This window comes from Crassostrea angulata, chromosome 8 (genome assembly GCF_025612915.1).
Source record: "Crassostrea angulata isolate pt1a10 chromosome 8, ASM2561291v2, whole genome shotgun sequence".
Lineage (NCBI taxonomy): Eukaryota > Metazoa > Mollusca > Bivalvia > Ostreida > Ostreidae > Magallana > Magallana angulata.
In genome coordinates this window covers 2,698,098-2,718,205 of record NC_069118.1, presented here as the reverse complement: position 1 = coordinate 2,718,205, position 20,108 = coordinate 2,698,098, and the positions used below count along the sequence as shown (strand labels likewise).

Sequence of the window (20,108 nt, the reverse complement as noted above, 5' to 3'; positions counted from 1 at the left end):
CATTAATAATCACCCATCCATCTGTTGTCCTTGTCCGGACAATGTCTCCACTCTGCAAAATGAATTTTTTAACTTTTGAACCTGGCAATAGTTTACAAACTCCACATTTTCAAATGAGAAATAAAACATGAAAAACTGTACAACTGTTGAAATCAGGATTTGCTCAAATTATTGGGTTGTGCGTCATCAATAGTCTTTTGTACGATTCATAAATAATCGTGTTTTTTTTCTTTTCTCTTTTTTTTTTTTTTATTAAGAAATCAGTTAGTACGATTTAAGAATTCGTGTTCACAATATAAAAATTTGTACGATTTTTATAACACCGTACATATGCATATATAATTTACGTGGTAAATGACGGATGGACAAAATTGCAAAAATTGTAAGATTCAACAGCTAATTCAGAGATGGAACGCCCGAGTTATCTACACTTCATTTTATAAACCCAGACAGTTTTGAAAGTTATCTTCTCCTTATTTTTTAAACCCAGACACTTACGAAAAGTAGGTTAGATATCAGACCGAGGGATTGCTTACCACTTCAGCCGCGAGAAGTAAAAAAATGGCTTTGAGCTACTTAAGTTCTAACACTGCATTGGATATTCCATACACCACGTACCCAGATTTACTGAAAAGAAGAGCAGAAGAGAGTCATGATAAGGTTGTGTATATTTTCATTGACGATGACAACGCGAGATTTGAACTAACATATGGGGACCTCTACGACAAGGCAAACAAGTTTGCCAAAACACTGGTTCAGATGGGAGTTAAAAGAGGTGACATTATTGGTCTAAGTGGTAGAAATGTCCCTGAATGGCTTATTGCTAACTTTGGGGTGCAGATGGCGGGGGGATGTCCGCTATGTTTGCCCTATCAAGAGAGGGAAGATCAGATTACCAAGTTGTTGAACAGTGTCGGGAGTGTAAAGATGCTAATCATGGATCCCGGTGTTGAGGGCCGAAATTGTCATATTTCCGAATATGTCGTTGAAAAAGGAAATGGCAAAGTAGAATGTAAATCTATCCCTGCACTGGAAAACGTAATTCTGTTTTACCCAAATGAACGTATATCATCAGCGTACACAGTCGCTGAGTTATGCTCCCGCCATCTTGATTTGGAACTTCCAAGAATCGACCCAGAAGACGTAGCTCTTGTATCCTTGACCTCAGGTTCTTCCGGTCTCCCAAAAGCAATCCCCTCTTCACACCACGCACTGGTCGTGTTAGCTTGGCACGAGCACTCACAACTTCTACACAGGGCGGATAAAGACATCTTCTACAACGACCGACCGTTCTCGTGGATTGCAGGCTATCCTGTATGGGAAATGGCTGCTTGTGGAACGCGAGTTACACTAACAAATGCACTACATTCGTCTTCCATGGTTGATGCCGTTAAAACTGCAACCAATATTATTACAAAAGAAAAGGCGACTCAAGCAATTTTGGTTCCATCCATGCTTGAATTGGTAATGAAAAGGAAAATACCCCTGAAAATAAAGAGAGCCATTACTTCGGGTGTGGTGGCGCATGCCTCACTCCTGGAATGTATTGATGAAATTTGCGACGAGTTGCAGGTTGTATACGGAATAACAGAAATGGGTTTCGTTTGTTCAAGAGTTTTCACCTCAGATGACAAATCCAGAGTACAAGATATGTTACTAGGCGTTCGTCCGTGTCCTTGGGTTGAAGTAAAGATCACAGACGACAATGGGCATCTTCAACCTGTTGGACAGAGAGGAAACATTTTGATTCGAAGCAAAAAAAGATTTGCTGGTTATCTGAATCACGAACTTCCACCACAAACTGAGGATTTGTTATTGAAAAGCGGATGGTTTTTACCTAAAGATGGCGGTTACGTGTCAGAAGATGGTCTTTTGTTTGTAGAAGGGCGGCTGCAAGAAATGATTCAAGTTTTTGGAAGAAAAATATACCCATTCGAGATCGAAAATGTTATCAAAGCAAAGAGTAATGTTATTGCTGCCATTGTATTGCCAATAAAAGAAATGGAAACGGGAGATCATGTTCCAAGTGCCGCGATAATCTACCAACCACAGAATGAGGACTCCATGGAGAGTATGCAGGACTACCTCCGAAAAGAATTCAATATAACAGAAGAAAACCAGTTACTTGAATGCCTTTACGTTCCGCAGGTTATCGTTGGGTTTAAAACATTTCCCACTTTAGCAAATGGAAAGATAGATCGTGAAGCCATTCGGAAAACTATGCAAAGGAAACTGACCAAAGAATAAAACGCTCACCTATCTTTCCAATAGCCATTTTAAAACGATGCTACAAATCTGCAATGTACGATCAGGATGATTTGTACACTAATAATAAAGGACAATCTTCCAAATTCTTGTAACTAAATATGATGAATCAAATTTGAAATTATAAAATCAACAATTTCATGAGTGTTTAGGGCATATATACTGAGAAGCTTTTGTTGAAAAGATAAAATGAAATGTATACTTATGGCATGTCAAACGTTGCAATATTCGATCTTTTCCATTCGTATTGTATAATTTTCCATTTGTATTATATGATTTTCCATTTGTATTGTATATTTTTCATTCGTATTCTATAATTTCCATTTGTATTCTATAATTTTCCATTTGTATTGTGTAAATATTCATTTGTATCGTATGATTTTCCATTTGTATTCTATAATTTTCCATTTGTATTGTATAATTTTCCATTTATATTGTTTAATTTTACATTTGTATTGTATAATTTTCCATTTATATTGTTTAATTTTACATTTGTATTGTATAATATTCTATTTGTACCCTATAATTATACAATACAAATTGAAAATTATACAATACTAGTGGAAAATTTTAGAATACAAATGGAAAATTATAGAATACAAATAAAAATATATACAATATAAATGAAATTATACAATACAAATGAATATTTATAAAATACAAATGGAAAGATCGAATATTGCAACGTTTGACATGCCATATATACTAGTATTTTTCAATGTTCTAGAATGTACGACTGTATAATGATTTTGTACGCCGATTATCTAATTAGGTTTTTCAAAGAACTATGTATAGTGGCGTCGGAAGCAAATTGAATGGGGAGGGGGGACTATACTTACCAAAAATCTTGACAAGCAAAAAAAGATCTGATGTATGGGTCAATTTTGTAACCTACAAATAGATATTTTTATGATTGTATATAAGTTTTATTAATGCATGTTTCGAGATTTTGTAAAGAAGATGACTTCGTGCTGATACATTTTAACTGATTTGTCTAACTTGCTGCGCTTACTTGAAGTATGATTTGTCTTAACACAATAATATAAATTTTTACTTATCTTAACACTTATAAATACTAGTTGTGAGTGTCATGAAGCAATTAAAATATGACATATGTAATTGAGGGCATTTGTAGCAAATTAAAACCATTATGTATATACATATAACATGTATATACAGTTAAATTATAGCGTACATTTTATAGTGCCAGTTTAGGTCCTTTTTGTATATAGGTAAAATCCTTTTTTGAATTCTAACTAAAATTATAGTGTAAATTTTTTGCTGATATAGATATTTGATGTATATATAAAGTATAAATGGACTACAAGTGAAATATACTTTGATTTTAAGTAAAGATTCAGAAAATCTTATTCTGCAACGATTGATTTTATAATTTTGTAAATTTTATATATACAGGTGTAAGGACGATAAGTGACCTGTGTAGAATATTGACCGGGGGTCATTTTTTCAACTTAGAAAAATGACCCACTTAATTGTAGAATACTTGGATCACATAGTAGGAAGTATGACCTTAGGGTCATTTCCCTCAGTGTGGGTCGTTGAAAAATGACCAATAAAATATTAATTATATGTTATAACATATTCTATGTTTACTTTTGTTACGTCCAATATTTGTTTCTTTGTGGTATATAAAGGGATGGTGGTGGCGGTGGTGGTGGTGGTGAGGTATTATAATGTATGCTTGGTACTTATAGATTATAGGACTTTTTTTCAATAAATCGTTTAATCCCTTGTTTGTGAAATATTACTTTAAATAAAAGAGGCAAAACAAAGTTTTCAAGATTTTGTCTGCTACAAATCAGAAAAACGTTAAGATCCTCATTGCAACCGAATTAAAGAGAGTTTTTGTCATTCAGCTATCAGTACATTGGTCCTCATTTACTTCCTGATAAAAATTACCCTTTTAACTGACATCAAGAACTAGATAAATTACTCCTGTGTTAAAGGTGTATTTACTTATATAAGAACCTGTAAGACTCCAAACGGGTTATAATTGTACACATGACTATAAAGGAGTGATCTGATAATCTCTTGCATAATTGAGCATAACAGTTTAGTAATAAAATATATACCATATGATGCGAAATTCCAATTGATCTAACTATGAATGTGCAAAAAGAGCTAAAACTGTACGAGTTTACTAGTTTATTGTAAAATGACTGACAACTACACTCTCTGATATGTTTACTTCTGTAGATTTCTTAATTTACGCAAATGCCTAATTCCGAAATCCCGCCGTTGTGTATTAAATCGCGAGAATAAAAGTCGCGAATGCTAATTTCTTATAGTTTTCGGCAATTCTCAGAAAATAATGGCGATATTTTAAAATCCACGAGGGTTGCTTCTCGCGATTTTACGTGAATAACGCAAATATTAATTACTCTCGTTTAATTAGGAATCTCAATAATCAGGCACGTAGCATCAAGAAGAGGGAAGGTGTAGGGCTGAATATTTGGGAATTTATGGCTATACCACCCCCGGGGCGCCACAGGCGGAGCCTAATGTATGTCATCTATGTCAAAAAGACAAATTTAAGGTTTCTCTACTCTCACACATGTGAGAAAAAAACCTGATACATTGTTATGATATCCATGAAGCCTTCTACCTCAATTGTGAAATTCATGGACCTGGTTCACGGGTTCAGGCTATAGGGTGGGGACAATATGACCATATAGAAAAAATGTATTTGATTCTTCTTGACTCCCATATATATTTGTTAAAAACTGGAAGCATTGTAACCATATCCATGAAGACTTCTACATAATTCGTTAAATTGATGACCCCTGGGAAAGTGTTTTAGGCTCTAGGACGGGGACAATATAATCATATAATGAAAATCTATTAAATCTTAAAAAAGTTTTACTCCCACACATGTGCGGAAAAAAGTCGAATCCTGGTTATACTGTATATAAGGTTTTTTCTGCTTCATTTTTTTTCCGCGAACCATAGAACTGTATATTAAATTTACGCAAATCAAATTTTCTTTATTTCAAAGTCATGGTGAAAATGTAATTTACGATTGTTTAAACCCGTAAAGTAAGAGGGGAAAAAGTATGTAGATTGTTACTCTTGATAATTTAATAATGAACAATTCGGAAAATGAAACCATGCATTTACACGATTTTGTTAATGTGAAATAATTAACCAATTAATAATTTTTTTCAGATACGCACACAGCCATAGATCAATAGCTCATGTACCGTTACATAAACCAGTAGCTCAGGTAAAATTAGAAATTAGTTTACGCATGGAAAGTGACCGTTTTAAAATTAATAAGGTTGTCAATGGCATTATTAAATAAACAACTAGGTTACATACTTGTTATTTGGTGCTTGTCCTCCGTCCTGCACTTTTTTCTCCACTGGTAAAAACTATGCATCCCATCCTTTGCTGCGGACCGTAAGCTCCATCATTATTATCTTTTTGCCTTTGTGGGCCCATAATGCAATACCAGGGCGGTCAAAAGATTTGATAACGTTTGGAAATACCAGCCCTCGTCTGAGGTCTGCATGCATCTCCTATGTTGTTGTTTAAACCAAGATTGACTCCTGTCCCGCGGGTTTCAAGCCTGTTGTTGGATCGCCTTCCTTAACAAAGTTGATATATTTATAGTCTTTCTTCTGCCCTCTCTTCTTCTTCCGTTCCTTCTCTATGATGTCGTCTAGCTTTCTGAGTACTTGGTCATGTCTCCATCTGTATCTCCCTAGCTGCAATAATGTAGCCCTTTTCGATTTTTTATATCTTATGTTTACTTGAGAGGGCTACAATTCCATAGGATCTCCGTAATGGTGCAAAATTATTTTTTTTAATGCGGCTGACTTCGGTCTGAAAAGATCGATTTTATATTTGATTTCCTTTAGATAAAATGATTTTATAATTCAGGTTGAACAAACTAACCGTACATCAATCAAAACCAGATAAAACACATCAGCATGTTTACCAGTCGTCTTTTTCAGCAGCCGTGACAGTTCTCGCGTAATTTTATGGGATTTACGTTTGGAGTTTTGATGGGCTTGATAACGTGAATGTCAGTGTAAATAATCGATCTTACCACGTTCTATCACTAAAACATCACTTAAGGAAATGGTATGTAATGAAAAATTCATATTTACCGCGTTAATTGTGTTTAAAATAGGGGAATTCCTATATTCAGTTCAAGATCCGCTCCTAAACTCTCATTGGCTGTCCCAAAATAAAACCGTTCAAGTCAGTAAACATGGCGGACAAATTCAACTTACGTTGTTAACATACACGAAAAATAACCGATATATGGACTATACTTGATATTTTTAGATTAGATTATGCCTTAGACATCTACAACGTTTGAGTTCAGGTAAGAAATGCTAATGTTATTGTCATTTATATACGATTTGAGACGAAATCGTCGCGGGAGTGAATCACTCCCGCACTTGCACCATTACGGAGATCCGATGGAGTTGTAGCCCTCTCTCAAAAAAATCGTGAGGGCTACATTATCGCAGCTAGTACCTGCCTTGTGTCAAAGAGACATTATATGATGATAATATGTGTTTCGCCCCTCTTTCCACATAGATCGCAGTTCATAATTTCTGTTAGGTCCTACTTGTGAAGGTTGGTTGCGATGGCAGCAGATCATATACTGAAAGAAACTGGATACGGTGTGGTTCCATCCTCCAGATCTCTCCCCAATTTAGCTTCCTCTCTGATGTCAGCTATCTCGTCTATGCACATTAGCTTCCTATGTCTGTTGCTCTTGCCTTTGGTAGCTTTTCGTCGATTTGCTAGATCTCTGTCTGTACCACCCCACGTTTCTCTATGCTTGTTGCCAAAGTAGTTATATAGTATTAATGTATTTAATGTTTTAAAAATCGTCTTTTTTAATTGATTCTGATACTGATACTTTTTAACTGATACTGAAAAAAAATGACTGCATATAAAGAAAAAAATAAAGCCATCTATCAAAATTTTAAATTTTATGTTTCCGAATATAGGGACTTAAACCTAGGGCGGAGCCAAAACACTCATATTTGTCTTATCAATTAATTCTGCCCTGGAGTTTTAATTAAAAGTAAAATCATACATTTTAAAAATGAGAAAGAAAGAAGCTTCTTTATAATGTAGTTATCTTCCTTTGCTTGTTTTTATTAGTTAATTAATAATGGAATATAATGTAATTAAGAAGTCGTATGATCAAAAGAGTTATGCAAGTATTTTATTATCAAAAACAAAAACAGTTTTTGAACCTTCTAGATAAAGAAATATACTTGTTAATAGAAAAGTAATAATTGACTAACTAAAATCACTGATAAGCAGTACAGGTATAAATGTCAGATGGTGAATAAATGATCATTAAGGTTGAATATTCAAATGATGGAACAGGAAAAATGAGAAACACTTTATAGCTGTTGAAGTTGGGATTTTTAAATGCCCAAGGAGAGTTTGTATCTGTCCCAGCGGATGGGGAAGTGATTAAGATAAAGCATACATGCTATACACCTTGTTTTAGTTTATCTATGAAAAGATATACACATAAAACCTATCTTGAAAGTTAACAAATATGGAAAAATTATTTTCCATAAGAGATTTTGCAGCTTTTCAATATCAGGTCATAAACTTTATAATGATCTTTAAGTTTTTCGCTGAAATTGTATATTTCATAGTCCTTTTTGAATGATTTCATGCAGGGAGGTGGTCGTCATTAAACAATGTTATAATTTTTCTATTCTAGAATGAAACTATGAATACATACATGAGACTCTTCGACAAGTTTTTGTATGGGGCTATGGTACTCAGATGACCGTTAAGGCCTATTGTCCCTCTTTTTCTTTATGCTTGTCAAGTCTTTCCCTTCTACTATCATAAACGATGATATGGCCTATACTTACACAACTTTATTCAAAGTATATAATGGCGGCGATGCAGAGTTATAAGTTAACGTCAGGTTTATTCGTTTAAAGCTGTTCGGTTCAATTTTATATCAAATTTTGTGTGCGCTTTTAAACGATGGCTACGATAAGTATGAGCATAATAATAGACATTGCAGTAGCTTTCCTGGTCAGTTAAGCCATATTTCAATGTAAAAGAGCAATGTACATTCCTATATTTTTTACAATACTAATGACATAAAAAAGGTATCGCGTTTTTTCGCCTCATTTTAAAATTCGCCCCTGAATCAAGGCGGGGATGATTGTCTTACTACTTTGACATCGCTTTTGATAGAGTCTGAATATGAGTAATGCTTTGACAAATTAAAAATAAACCTGTATACATTTGTTCACTATTATTTCTGAAGTTTGTAATGTTAACAATCATTGCATAACGTCCTGGTTGAATAAACCCAAACATTCGGTGGAAGAAACCAAAGAAGTCCCTTTCCTTAACTTTGCCATTATGCATTTTGGTTCGGTTTTTTGTGTGTCCAAAAAGAAATTGTTTTCATTTGCTTTGAATTTTTTAAACTTTGAACGGAGATCAATTCTGCTGGTGTTAATATGCGAAGGTCTATAATTTACTAAGATAATTGGTTTATATAGAAAATTATTTGATACCGTAATTGCCAAAAAATCGGACCTTGCAGCTTTCAATTTCACACCTCTCTTCTGGATTTTATTTTTGTTAAAAAAAGGTGTGTCTATGAAATCATTTACTATAATTTGAGGCCTATTCAGCAAAGCGAGGAGACGCGAGCTGTTTTGTCATAACCGTCATTTATAATACAAAAAAGGAGCGCAAGCGATAGCATCAAGAAGCATGTGCCGCATGATTATTTTTCTTGCATTATTTACATTCTTTTTTAAAAATGATGTCTTACAATTTTCTGTTATGACGTACAAAAGATTACTTTCGGTTTATCCTTCCGCGCGCTTCAAATATTCAAGATGTCAAGACTTGGTATAGAAATAGTAATCAATGTTTAGAATCTAACAAGGACTATATTTTTGGCGGAATATTGGCATAGGAAAATATCACATGTTTTTTTCCAATTCAGAATTGCCGTAGTATCATGAGTCTATTTGGCATTTTTAAAACAATAACATTAATGTTTTTAACTAATGTGAGCTAATGATATGATACTTGGGTTTCAGAATTTGTTTTTGAAATAAGATTTGCCCATCAAATTACATTTTTATAAGCTTTTTAAAGCGCCAATTCTATACATTGATTTGTGTAAAAATAAGCAGTTTTTCTCTCAGGTTAAGTGGTCAATATGTCAGCTTTTCTGTCAATTTATATCTTTAGATAAATTCTTCATAATAATTAAAACATCAGAAATATTTTAATATTGGAAGCATAAGAAAATAATAAAATTATCTTCAAAAAAATTTAAGAAAATTAGAGGAAATGCGGGCTAAGTTTCAATATTTATTCCAATTTAGCAGTATAAGCTAATACACATTGTAATATTCTATCATTTCATTAAAGAATAGAATCTTCATATCTTAAACAGATTTCTACATAACTGCAAAGAACTAATTTATTTTTATCATCCTTGAAGTTGAGGGAAAAGGCAGTGACATTGACCTGACCTTTATGCAAAAACATGGAGGTCAAATGTTATTAAAATGTTAAAATGTTAGAATCATTTGGTTATATGATATGTTTGACTGTGTCAAAATTTCATGATTTTTTTTTATTCATGTGCACTATCTTATAATCCCGACCGCTTTTTTATATGACCCCGTTAATGAATATTCAGTTCATTTTTACTATGCTACGTTTGTGACCATAGTTACATAAACACATGTTCCTGCAGTCTGTTTTTTTTTTACGCCGGCTTACTTCTTCTGTTAATTTATGTGTATTATATGTATATAATCTACAGTATGCAATATGTAAGATTGAAAATCTGATATAATATTAGTTGACATGCGACTTTTAATCCATAACAACTCAATGTAAAATAAAAATTCATATATATAAAAATTTATACGATTTTTATAACACCGTACATATGCATATATAATTTACGTGGTAAAAGACGGATGGACAAAATTGCGAAAATTGTAAGATTCAACAGTTAATTCAGAGATGGAACGCCCGAGTTATCTACACTTCATTTTATAAACCCAGACAGTTTTGAAAGTTATCTGCAATTCATTTTGTAAACCCAGACAGTTACAAAAAGTAGGTTACATGCTGTGAAGAGATATCAGACCGAGGGACTGTCCTCATTTGATCGTACCACTCCAGCCGCAAGAAGTATAAAATGGCTTTCAGCTACGTAAGTTCTAACACTGCTTTGGACATTCCATACACCACGTACCCAGATTTACTGAAAAGAAGAGCAGAAGAGAGTCATGATAAGGTTGTGTATATTTTCATTGACGATGACAACGCGAGATTTGAACTAACATATGGGGACCTCTACGACAAGGCAAACAAGTTTGCCAAAACACTGGTTCAGATGGGTGTTAAAAGAGGTGACATTATAGGTCTTAGTGGTAGAAATGTCCCTGAATGGCTTATTGCTCACTTTGGGGTGCAGATGGCGGGGGGATGTCCGCTATGTTTGCCCTATCAAGAGAGGGAAGATCAGATTACCAAATTGTTGAACAGTGTCGGGAGTGTAAAGATGCTAATCATGGATCCCGGTGTTGAGGGCCGAAATTGTCATATTTCCGAATATGTCGTTGATAAGGGAAATGGCAAAGTAGAATGCAAATCAATCCCTGCACTGGAAAACGTAATTCTGTTTTACCCAAATGAACGAATGTCATCAGCGTACACAGTTGCAGAGTTATGCTCCCGCCATGTTGATTTGGAACTTCCAAGAATCGACCCAGAAGACGTAGCTCTTGTATCCTTGACCTCAGGTTCTTCCGGGTTCTCAAAAGCAATCCCCTCTTCACACCACGCACTGGTCGTGATAGCTTGGCACTGTTACTCACAATTTCTACACAGGGCGGATAAAGACATCTTCTACAACGACCGACCGTTCTCGTGGATTGCAGGCTATCCTGTATGGGAAATGGCTGCTTGTGGAACACGAGTTACACTGACAAATGCACTACATTCGTCTTCCATGGTTAATGCCGTAAAAACTGCAACCAATTTTATAACAAAAGAAAAGGCGACTCAAGCACTTTTGGTTCCATCCATCCTTGAATTGGTAATGAAAAGGAAAATACCCCTGAAAATAAAGAGAGCCATTACTTCGGGTGTGGTGGCGCATACCTCACTCCTGGAATGTATTGATGAAATTTGCGACGAGTTGCAAGTTACATACGGAATGACAGAAATGGGGATCGTTTGTTCAAGAGTTTTCACCTCAGATGACAAATCCAGTGTACAAAATATGTTACTAGGAGTTCGTCCCTCTCCATGGGTTGAAGTTAAGATCACAGACGACCATGGGCATCTTCAACCTGTTGGACAGAGAGGAAACATTTTGATTCGAAGCAAAAAACGATTTACTGGTTATCTGAATCACGATCTTCCACCACAAACTGAGGATTTGTTATTGAAAAGCGGATGGTTTTTTCCTAAAGATGGCGGTTACGTGTCAGAAGATGGTCTTTTGTTTGTAGAAGGGCGGCTGCAAGAAATGATTCAAGTTTTCGGAAGAAAAATATACCCATTCGAGATCGAAAATGTTATCAAAGCAAAGAGTAATGTTATTGCTGCCATTGTATTGCCAATAAAAGAAATGGAAACGGGAGATCATGTTCCAAGTGCCGCGATAATCTACCAACCACAGAATGAGGACTCCATGGAGAGTATGCAGGTCTACCTCCGAAAAGAATTCAATATAACGGAAGAAAACCAGTTACTTGAATGCCTTTACGTTCCGATGGTTATCGTTGGGTTTAAAACATTTCCCGCTTTAGCAAATGGAAAGCTAGATCGTGAAGCCATTCGGAAAACTATGCAAAGGAAACTGACCAAAGAACAAATCGGTCGCCTTTCTTTCCAATAGCCATTTTGAAACGATGTTACGAATCTACAATGTATGATCATGATGATTTGTACAATAATAATTAAGGAAAATCTTCTAAAATCTAGTAATTGAATGTGACGAGTGAAATTTCAGATTCTAAAATCAACATTTTTGTGAGTGTTTAAGGCATGCTCTATTGTACGGAGATTTTGTAGAAGAGATAAAATGAGTTGCAAATCAATAATATTGTAATTATATGTAATTATATAATTTTTATTCATGCATGTTTTGAGATTTTGTAAAGGATATGACTCCGTGCAGATACATTTTTAACTTATTTGTCTCAATTACTGCGCTTACTGAAGTAGGAAGTAGGATCGTAACATTTTCAAATACTAATTGTAAATGTCACGAAGTAATAAAAATATGACATATTTATTGAGGACATTTGGAGCAAATAAAAAAACATGTATAAACCTTCAATGTGTTTATTTGAAATTGTATCAAGTAATCATGTATCTACAGTTAAATTTTAGAGTTCATTTTATGGTGCCAGTTAAGGTTCTTTTTGTATATTGGTATAATCCTTTTGTGAATTATTATTAATGTTACAGTGAATGACTATATATATATATATATATATATATATATATATATATATATATATATATATATATATATATATATATATATATATATATATATATATATATACTTGGTATATAATTAAATATATGTTACAAAGTGAATAAATCTACAAGTGAAATATACTTTGGTTTTAAGTAAAAGATTCAGAAATGATTGATTTTATAATAAACCTTTTTAATGTATCTGTCCCGCAATAATGGCGCATGCATGCATATACGCTTCCGAGTGGATACAGCGTATGTAGGAACTCGACGGAAATGGTGAAAACTTATTGTGTTTACAAGTGCCGTAATGTCTTAAATGCTGACGCGAGATCGAGGGGGGGGGGTAAGTTTCTTTCGCTTTCCGAAAGACAAGAGAAAACGAAGGATGTGGGTCAAAGCCGTCAATAGAGATAAGTGGGAACCAGGCGACCACTCATGGATCTGTTCCGATCACTTTCTACAAAACGGTCGCCTTTCTTTACAATAGTTATTTTAAAACGATGCTACAAATCTGCAATGTATGATCAGGATGATTTGTACACTGATATATAAGGACAATCTTCCAAATTCTTGTAACTAAATATGATGAATCAAATTTGAAATTATAAAATCAACAATTTCATGAGTGTTTAAGGCATATATAGTGAGAAACTTTTGTTGAAGAGATAAAATGAAATGTATACTAGTATTTTTCTAGAATGTACGTCTGTATAATGATTTTGCACGCCGATTATCTAATTAGGTTTTTCGAAGAACTATGTATAGTTGTGTCGGAAGCAAATTGAATGGGGGAGGGGGGACCAGACTTATAAAAAATCTCGACAAGCAAAAAAATGTCTGATGTATGGGTCAATTTTGTATCCTACAAATAGATATTTTTATAATTGCATATAAGTTTTATTAATGCATGTTTCGAGATTTTCTAAAGAAGATGACTCCGTGCTGATACATTTTAACTGATTTGTCTAACTTGCTGCGCTTACTTGAAGTCTTAACACAATAATATAAATTTTTACTTATCTTAACACTTTTAAATACTAGTTGTAAGTGTCATGAAGCAATTAAAATATGACATATGTAATTGGGGGCATTTGTAGCAAATTAAAACCATTATGTATATACATATAACATGTATATACAGTTAAATTATAGCGTACATTTTATAGTGCCAGTTTAGGTCCTTTTTGTATATAGGTAAAATCCTTTTTTGAATTCTAACTAAAATTAAAGTGTAAATTTTTTGCTGATATAGATATTTGATGTATATATAAAGTATCAATGGACTACAAGTGAAATATACTTTGATTTTAAGTAAAGATTCAGAAAATCTTATTCTGCAACGATTGATTTTATAATTTTGTAAATTTTATATATGCAGGTGCAATGACGAAAAGTGACCTCTGTAGAATATTGACTGGGGGTCATTTTTTCAACGTAGAAAAATGACCCACTTAATTGTAGAATACTTGGATCACATAGTAGGAAATATGACCTTAGGGTCATTTCCCTCAGTGTGGGTCGTTGAAAAATGACCAATAAAATATTATTTTTTATAACATATTCTATGTTTACTTTTGTTACGTCCAATATTTGTTTCTTTGTGGTATATGAAGGGATGGTGGGGGCGGTGGTGGTGGTGGTGGTGGTGAGGTATTATAATGTATGCTTAGTACTTATAGATAAAAGGACTTTTTTTCTTCATAAATCATTTAATCCCTTGTTTGTGAAATATTACTTTTAATAAAAGAGGCAAAAAAAGTTTTCAAGATTTTGTCTGCTACAAATCAGAAAAACGTTAAGATCCTCATTGCAACCGAATTAAAGAGAGTTTTTGTCATTCAGCTATCAGTACATTGGTCCTCATTTACTTCCTGATAAAAATTACCCTTTTAACTGACATCCAGAACTATATAAAATACTTCCGTGTTAAAGGTGTATTTACTTATATAAGAACCTGTAAGACTCCAAACGGATAATAATTGTATACATGACTATAAAGGAATCTGATAATCCCTTGCATAATTGAGCATAACAGTTTAGTAATAAAATATATACCATATGATGCGAATTCTCAATTGATCTAACTATGAATGTGCAAAAAGAGCTAAAACTGTACGAGTTTACAAGTTTATTGTAAAATGACTGACAACTACACTCTCTGATATGTTTACTTCTGTAGATTTCTTAATTTACGCAAATGCCTAATTCTGAAATCCCGCCGTTGTGTATTAAATCGCGAGAATAAAAGTTGCGAATGCTAATTTCTTATAGTTTTCGGCAATTCTCAGAAAATAATGGCGATTTTTTAAAATCCACGAGGGTTGCTTCTCGCGATTTTACGTGAATAACGCAAATATTAATTACTCTCGTTTAATTAGGAATCTCAATAATCAGGCACATAGCATCAAGAAGAGGGAAGGTGTAGGGCTGCATTTTACTTTTTCTCACATTATTTTAAAGTTTACACGTAGAATTGGGGCAGGTAAAAATTTCTAAATTGCCCCATACCCTTCTTACGCATTAGGATTTTGAAGACTGGCGATAAAGGTTTTCCCTTTTTTAGGTCACCTGTGTCTTTCAGTTGACCTATTGCAATTGATCTTCGTCCGTCGTCGTGCGTCGTCAATCGTGAGTCGTGCGTTAACAATTTTTACTTCTTAAAAAACAAGGCCAATAGTTATCATTTTTAATGTGAAGCATCTCTATGGTAAAAGACATGAACATTTGGGAATTTATGGCTATACCACCCCCGGGGCGCCACAGGCGGAACCTAATGTATGTCATTTATGTCAAAAAGCCAACTTTAAGGTTTCTCTACTCTCACACATGTGAGAAAAACCTGATACATTGTTATGATATCCATGAAGCCTTCTACCTCAATTGTGAAATTCATGGACCTGGTTCACGGGTTCAGGCTATAGGGTGGGGACAATATGACCATATAGAAAAAATGTATTTGATTCTTCTTGACTCCCATATATATTTGTTAAAAACTGAAAGCGTTGTAACCATATCCATGAAGACTTCTACATAATTCGTTAAATTGATGACCCCTGGGAAAGGGTTTTAGGCTCTAGGACGGGGACAATATAATCATATAATGAAAATCTATCAAATCTTAAAAAATCTTTACTCCCACACACGTACGGAAAAAAGTCGAATCCTGGTTATATTGTATATAAGGTTTTTTCTGCTTCATTTTTTTTTCCGCGATCCAGAACATAGAACTGTATATAAAATTTACGCAAATCAAATTTTCTTTATTTTAAAGTCATGGTGAAAATGTAATTTACGATTGTTTAAACCTGTAAAGTAAGAGGGGAAAAAGTATGTAGATTGTTACTCTTGATAATTTAATAATGAACAATTCGGAAAAAGAAACCATGCATTTACACGATTTTCTTAATGTGAAATAATTAACCAATTAATGATTTTTTTCAGAGACGCACACAGCCATAGATCAATAGCTCATGTACCGTTACATAAACCAGTAGCTCAGGTAAAATTAGACATTAGTTTACGCATGGAAAGTGACCGTTTTAATAAGGTTGTCAATGGCATTATCAAATAAACAACTAGGTTACATGCTTGTTATCTGGTGCTTGTCCTCCGTCCTGCACTTTTTTCTCCACTGGTAAAAGCTTGATAACGTGAATGTCAGTGTTAATAATCGATCTTACCACGTTCTATCACTAAAACATCATTTAAGGAAATGGTATGTAATGAAAAATTCATATTTACCGCGTTAATTATGTTTAAAATAGGGGAATTCCTATATTCAGTTCAAGATCCGCTCCTAAACTCTCATTGGCTGTCCCAAATTAAAACCGTTCAAGTCAGTAAACATGGCGGACAAATTCAACTTACGTTGTTGACATACACGAAAAATAACCGATATATGGACTATACTTGATATTTTTAGATTAGATTATACCTTAGACATCTACAACGTTGGAGTTCAGGTAAGATATGCAAATGTTATTGTCATTTATATACGATTTGAGACGAAATCGTCGCGGGAGTGAATCACTCCCGCACTTGCACCATTACGGAGATCCGATGGAGTTGTAGCCCTCTCCCAAAATAAAAAAAATCGTGAGGGCTACATTATTGCAGCTAGTACCTGCCTTGTGTCAAAGAGACATTATATGATGATAATATGTGTTTCGCCCCTCTTTCCACATAGATCGCAGTTCATAATTTCTGTTAGGTCCTACTTGTGAAAGTTGGTTGCGATGGCAGCAGATCATATACTGAAAGAAACTGGATACGGTGTGGTTCCATCCTCCATATCTCTCCCAAATTTAGCTTCCTCTCTGATGTCAGCTATCTCTTCTATGCACATTAGCTTCCTATGTCTGTTGCTCTTGCCTTTGGTAGCTTTTCGTCGATTTGCTAGATCTCTGTCTGTACCACCCCACGTTTCTCTATGCTTGTTGCCAAAGTAGTTATGTAGTATTAATGTATTTAATGTTTTAAAAATCGTCTTTTTTAATTGATTCTGATACTGATACTTTTTAACTCATACTGAAAAAAAAATGACTGCATATAAAGAAAAAAATAAAGCCATCTATCAAAATTTTAAATTTTATGTTTCCCAATATAGGGACTTAAACCTAGGGCGGAGCCAAAACACTCATATTTGTCTTATTAATTAATTCTGCCCTGGAGTTTTAATTAAAAGTAAAATCATACATTTTAAAAATGAGAAAGAAAGAAGCTTCTTCATAATGTAGTTATCTTCCTTTGCTTGTTTTTATTATATCTTGAAAGTTATCAAATATGGATAAATTATTTTCCATCAGAGATTTTGCAGCTTTTCAATATCAGGTCATAAACTTTATAATGATCTTTAAGTTTTTCGCTGAAATTATATATTTCATAGTCCTTTTTGAATGATTTCATGCGGGGAGGTGGTCGTCATTAAACAATGTTATAATTTTTCTACTCTAGAATGAAACTATGAATACATACATGAGACTCTTCGACAAGTTTGTGTATGGGGCTATGGTACTCAGATGACCGTTAAGGCCTATTGTCCCTTTTTTTCTTCATGCTTGTCAAGTCTATCCCTTATAGTACAAGTATATAATGGCGGCGATGCAGAGTTATAAGTTAACGTCAGGTTTATTCGTTTAAAGCTGTTCGGTTCAATTTTATATCAAATTTTGTGTGCGCTTTTAAACGATGGCTACGATAAGTATGAGCATAATAATAGACATTGCAGTAGCTTTCCTGGTCAGTTAAGCCATATTTCAATGTAAAAGAGCAGTGTACATTCGCAATGTACATTCCTTTTATTACAATACTAATGACAAAAAAAAGGTATCGCGTTATTTCGCCTCATATTAAAATTCGCCTCTGAATCAAGGCGGGGATGACTGTTTTACTACTTTAACATCGCTTTTGATAGAGTCTGAATATGAGTAGTGTTTTGAAAAATTAAGAATAAACCTGTATATATTTGCTCACTATTATTTCTGAAGTTTGTAATGTTAACAATCAATGCATAACATCCTAGTTGAATTAACCCAAACATTAGGTGGAAGAAACCAAACAACTCCCTTTCCTTAACTTTCCCATTATGCATTTTTGTGTATGTCCAAAAAGAAATTGTTTTCATTTGCTTTGAATTTTTTAAACTTTGAACATAGATCGATGCAGCTGGTATTAATATCCGAAGGTCTATAACTTACTAAGATAATTGGCTTTTATAGAAAAATTATTTGATACTGTAATTTCACACCTGTCTTCTGGATTTTTTTTCCTTAAAAAAAAGGTTTGTCTATGAAATCATCTACTATAATTTTATGCCTATTCAGCAAAGCGAGCAGTTGTGTCATTACTGTCATTTATAATACAAAAAAGGAGCGCAAGCGATCGCATCAAGAAGCATGTGCCGTATGATTATTTTTCTTGCATTATTTACATTTTTAAAAAATGATGTCTTACAACTTTCTGTGATGACGTTTAATAGGTTACATTTGGTTTATCCTTCCGCGTGCTTCAAATATTCAAGATGTCAAGATGAGGGCACACGAAAATACAAATATTATATAAAATGTACATAATCAAGCAAAAGAGTTACTTAAGGAAGGAGTCATTTCTGGTTTTCGACTTTTTAAACGTAAATTTGATTAACTGTCCATTAAATTACTATGAAAGGAAATTAACGTATATTGTTTTTCTTTCTTATTTAATATCACACAACTTGGCAAAGAAATAGTAATCAATGTTTAGAATCTAACAAGGACTATATTTTTGGCGGAATATAAGCATAGGAAAATAACACATGTTTTTGCAATTCATAATTGCCATAGTATCATGAGTCTATTGGCATTTTTCAAACAATAACATTCATTTTGGATTTTTTAACTAATGTGAGCTAATGATAGGATACCTGGGTTTCAGAATTTGTTTTTGAAATAAAATTTGCCTATCAAATTACATTTTTATAAGCTTTTTAAAGCGCCAATTCTATACATTGATTTGTGTAAAAAAAATCACTAAAATCAGTTTTTCTCTCTGGTTAAGTGGTCAATATATTAGCTTTTCTGTCAATTTATATCTTTATATAAATTCTTCATAATACGTAAAAAATCAGAAATATTAAATATTGGAAGCATAAGAAAATAATCAAAATATCTTTTAAAAAAATTAAGAAAATTAGAGGAAATGCGGGCTAAGTTTCAATATTTATTCCAATTTAGAAGTATAAGCTGATAGACATTGTAATATTCTATCATTTCATTAAAGAATAGAATCTTCATATCTTAAACAGATGTCTACATAACTGCAAAGAACTAATTTATTTTTATCATCGTTTAAGTTGAGGAAAAATGTAGTGATATTGACCTGACCTTTATGGAAAAACAAGGAGGTCAAATTTGATTAAAAAGTTTTAATCATTTGGTTATATGATCTGTTTTACTGTGTCAAAATTTCATGAATTTTTTTTATAAGAAGTATGTTTGATAACGAGAAGACTCCTTAATGGATAATTTTAATTCATCATTCTGCAGATCCCTACAGCAGACAACGTTTGTTTACGTTTTACAGCAGTGTAGTAATACACAGTGTAAGACAAAAAATATCACAATGCTGTCTCACGCTAGACAAACCTATCCCAGTGCGGTGATAATGCAAGAAAAAAAAATCTCATCATCAGATGGAAACCTTTAGATTCCAAAAGAAGCTGATACAAAGAAATAACGAGAAAAGATCTCGTGAAAAAAAGAAAATATCTCATAATTACTAGAAATTATCTCGTAAAAATCTCGTAATTACGAGGAAATAGAAATAGAGAAAAGTTAGATAACTCGAAGTCTTCTCTC

At 33.5% G+C, this 20,108-nt stretch overlaps 2 protein-coding genes across 2 annotated transcripts; both read left to right on the top strand.

The window, feature by feature from the left end:
• Positions 1–482: 482 nt before the first annotated feature.
• LOC128161602 (uncharacterized) lies at positions 483–4,027 on the top strand. Its single transcript, XM_052824917.1, has one exon. It carries the CDS (start codon positions 562–564, stop codon positions 2,245–2,247), a length of 1,686 nt encoding a protein of 561 aa, XP_052680877.1. The 5' UTR covers positions 483–561; the 3' UTR covers positions 2,248–4,027.
• Positions 4,028–10,471: 6,444 nt separating this feature from the next.
• On the top strand, positions 10,472–12,181 carry LOC128160373 (uncharacterized). Its single transcript, XM_052823684.1, has one exon. It carries the CDS (start codon positions 10,472–10,474, stop codon positions 12,179–12,181), a length of 1,710 nt encoding a protein of 569 aa, XP_052679644.1.
• The last annotated feature ends 7,927 nt before the right edge of the window (positions 12,182–20,108 follow it).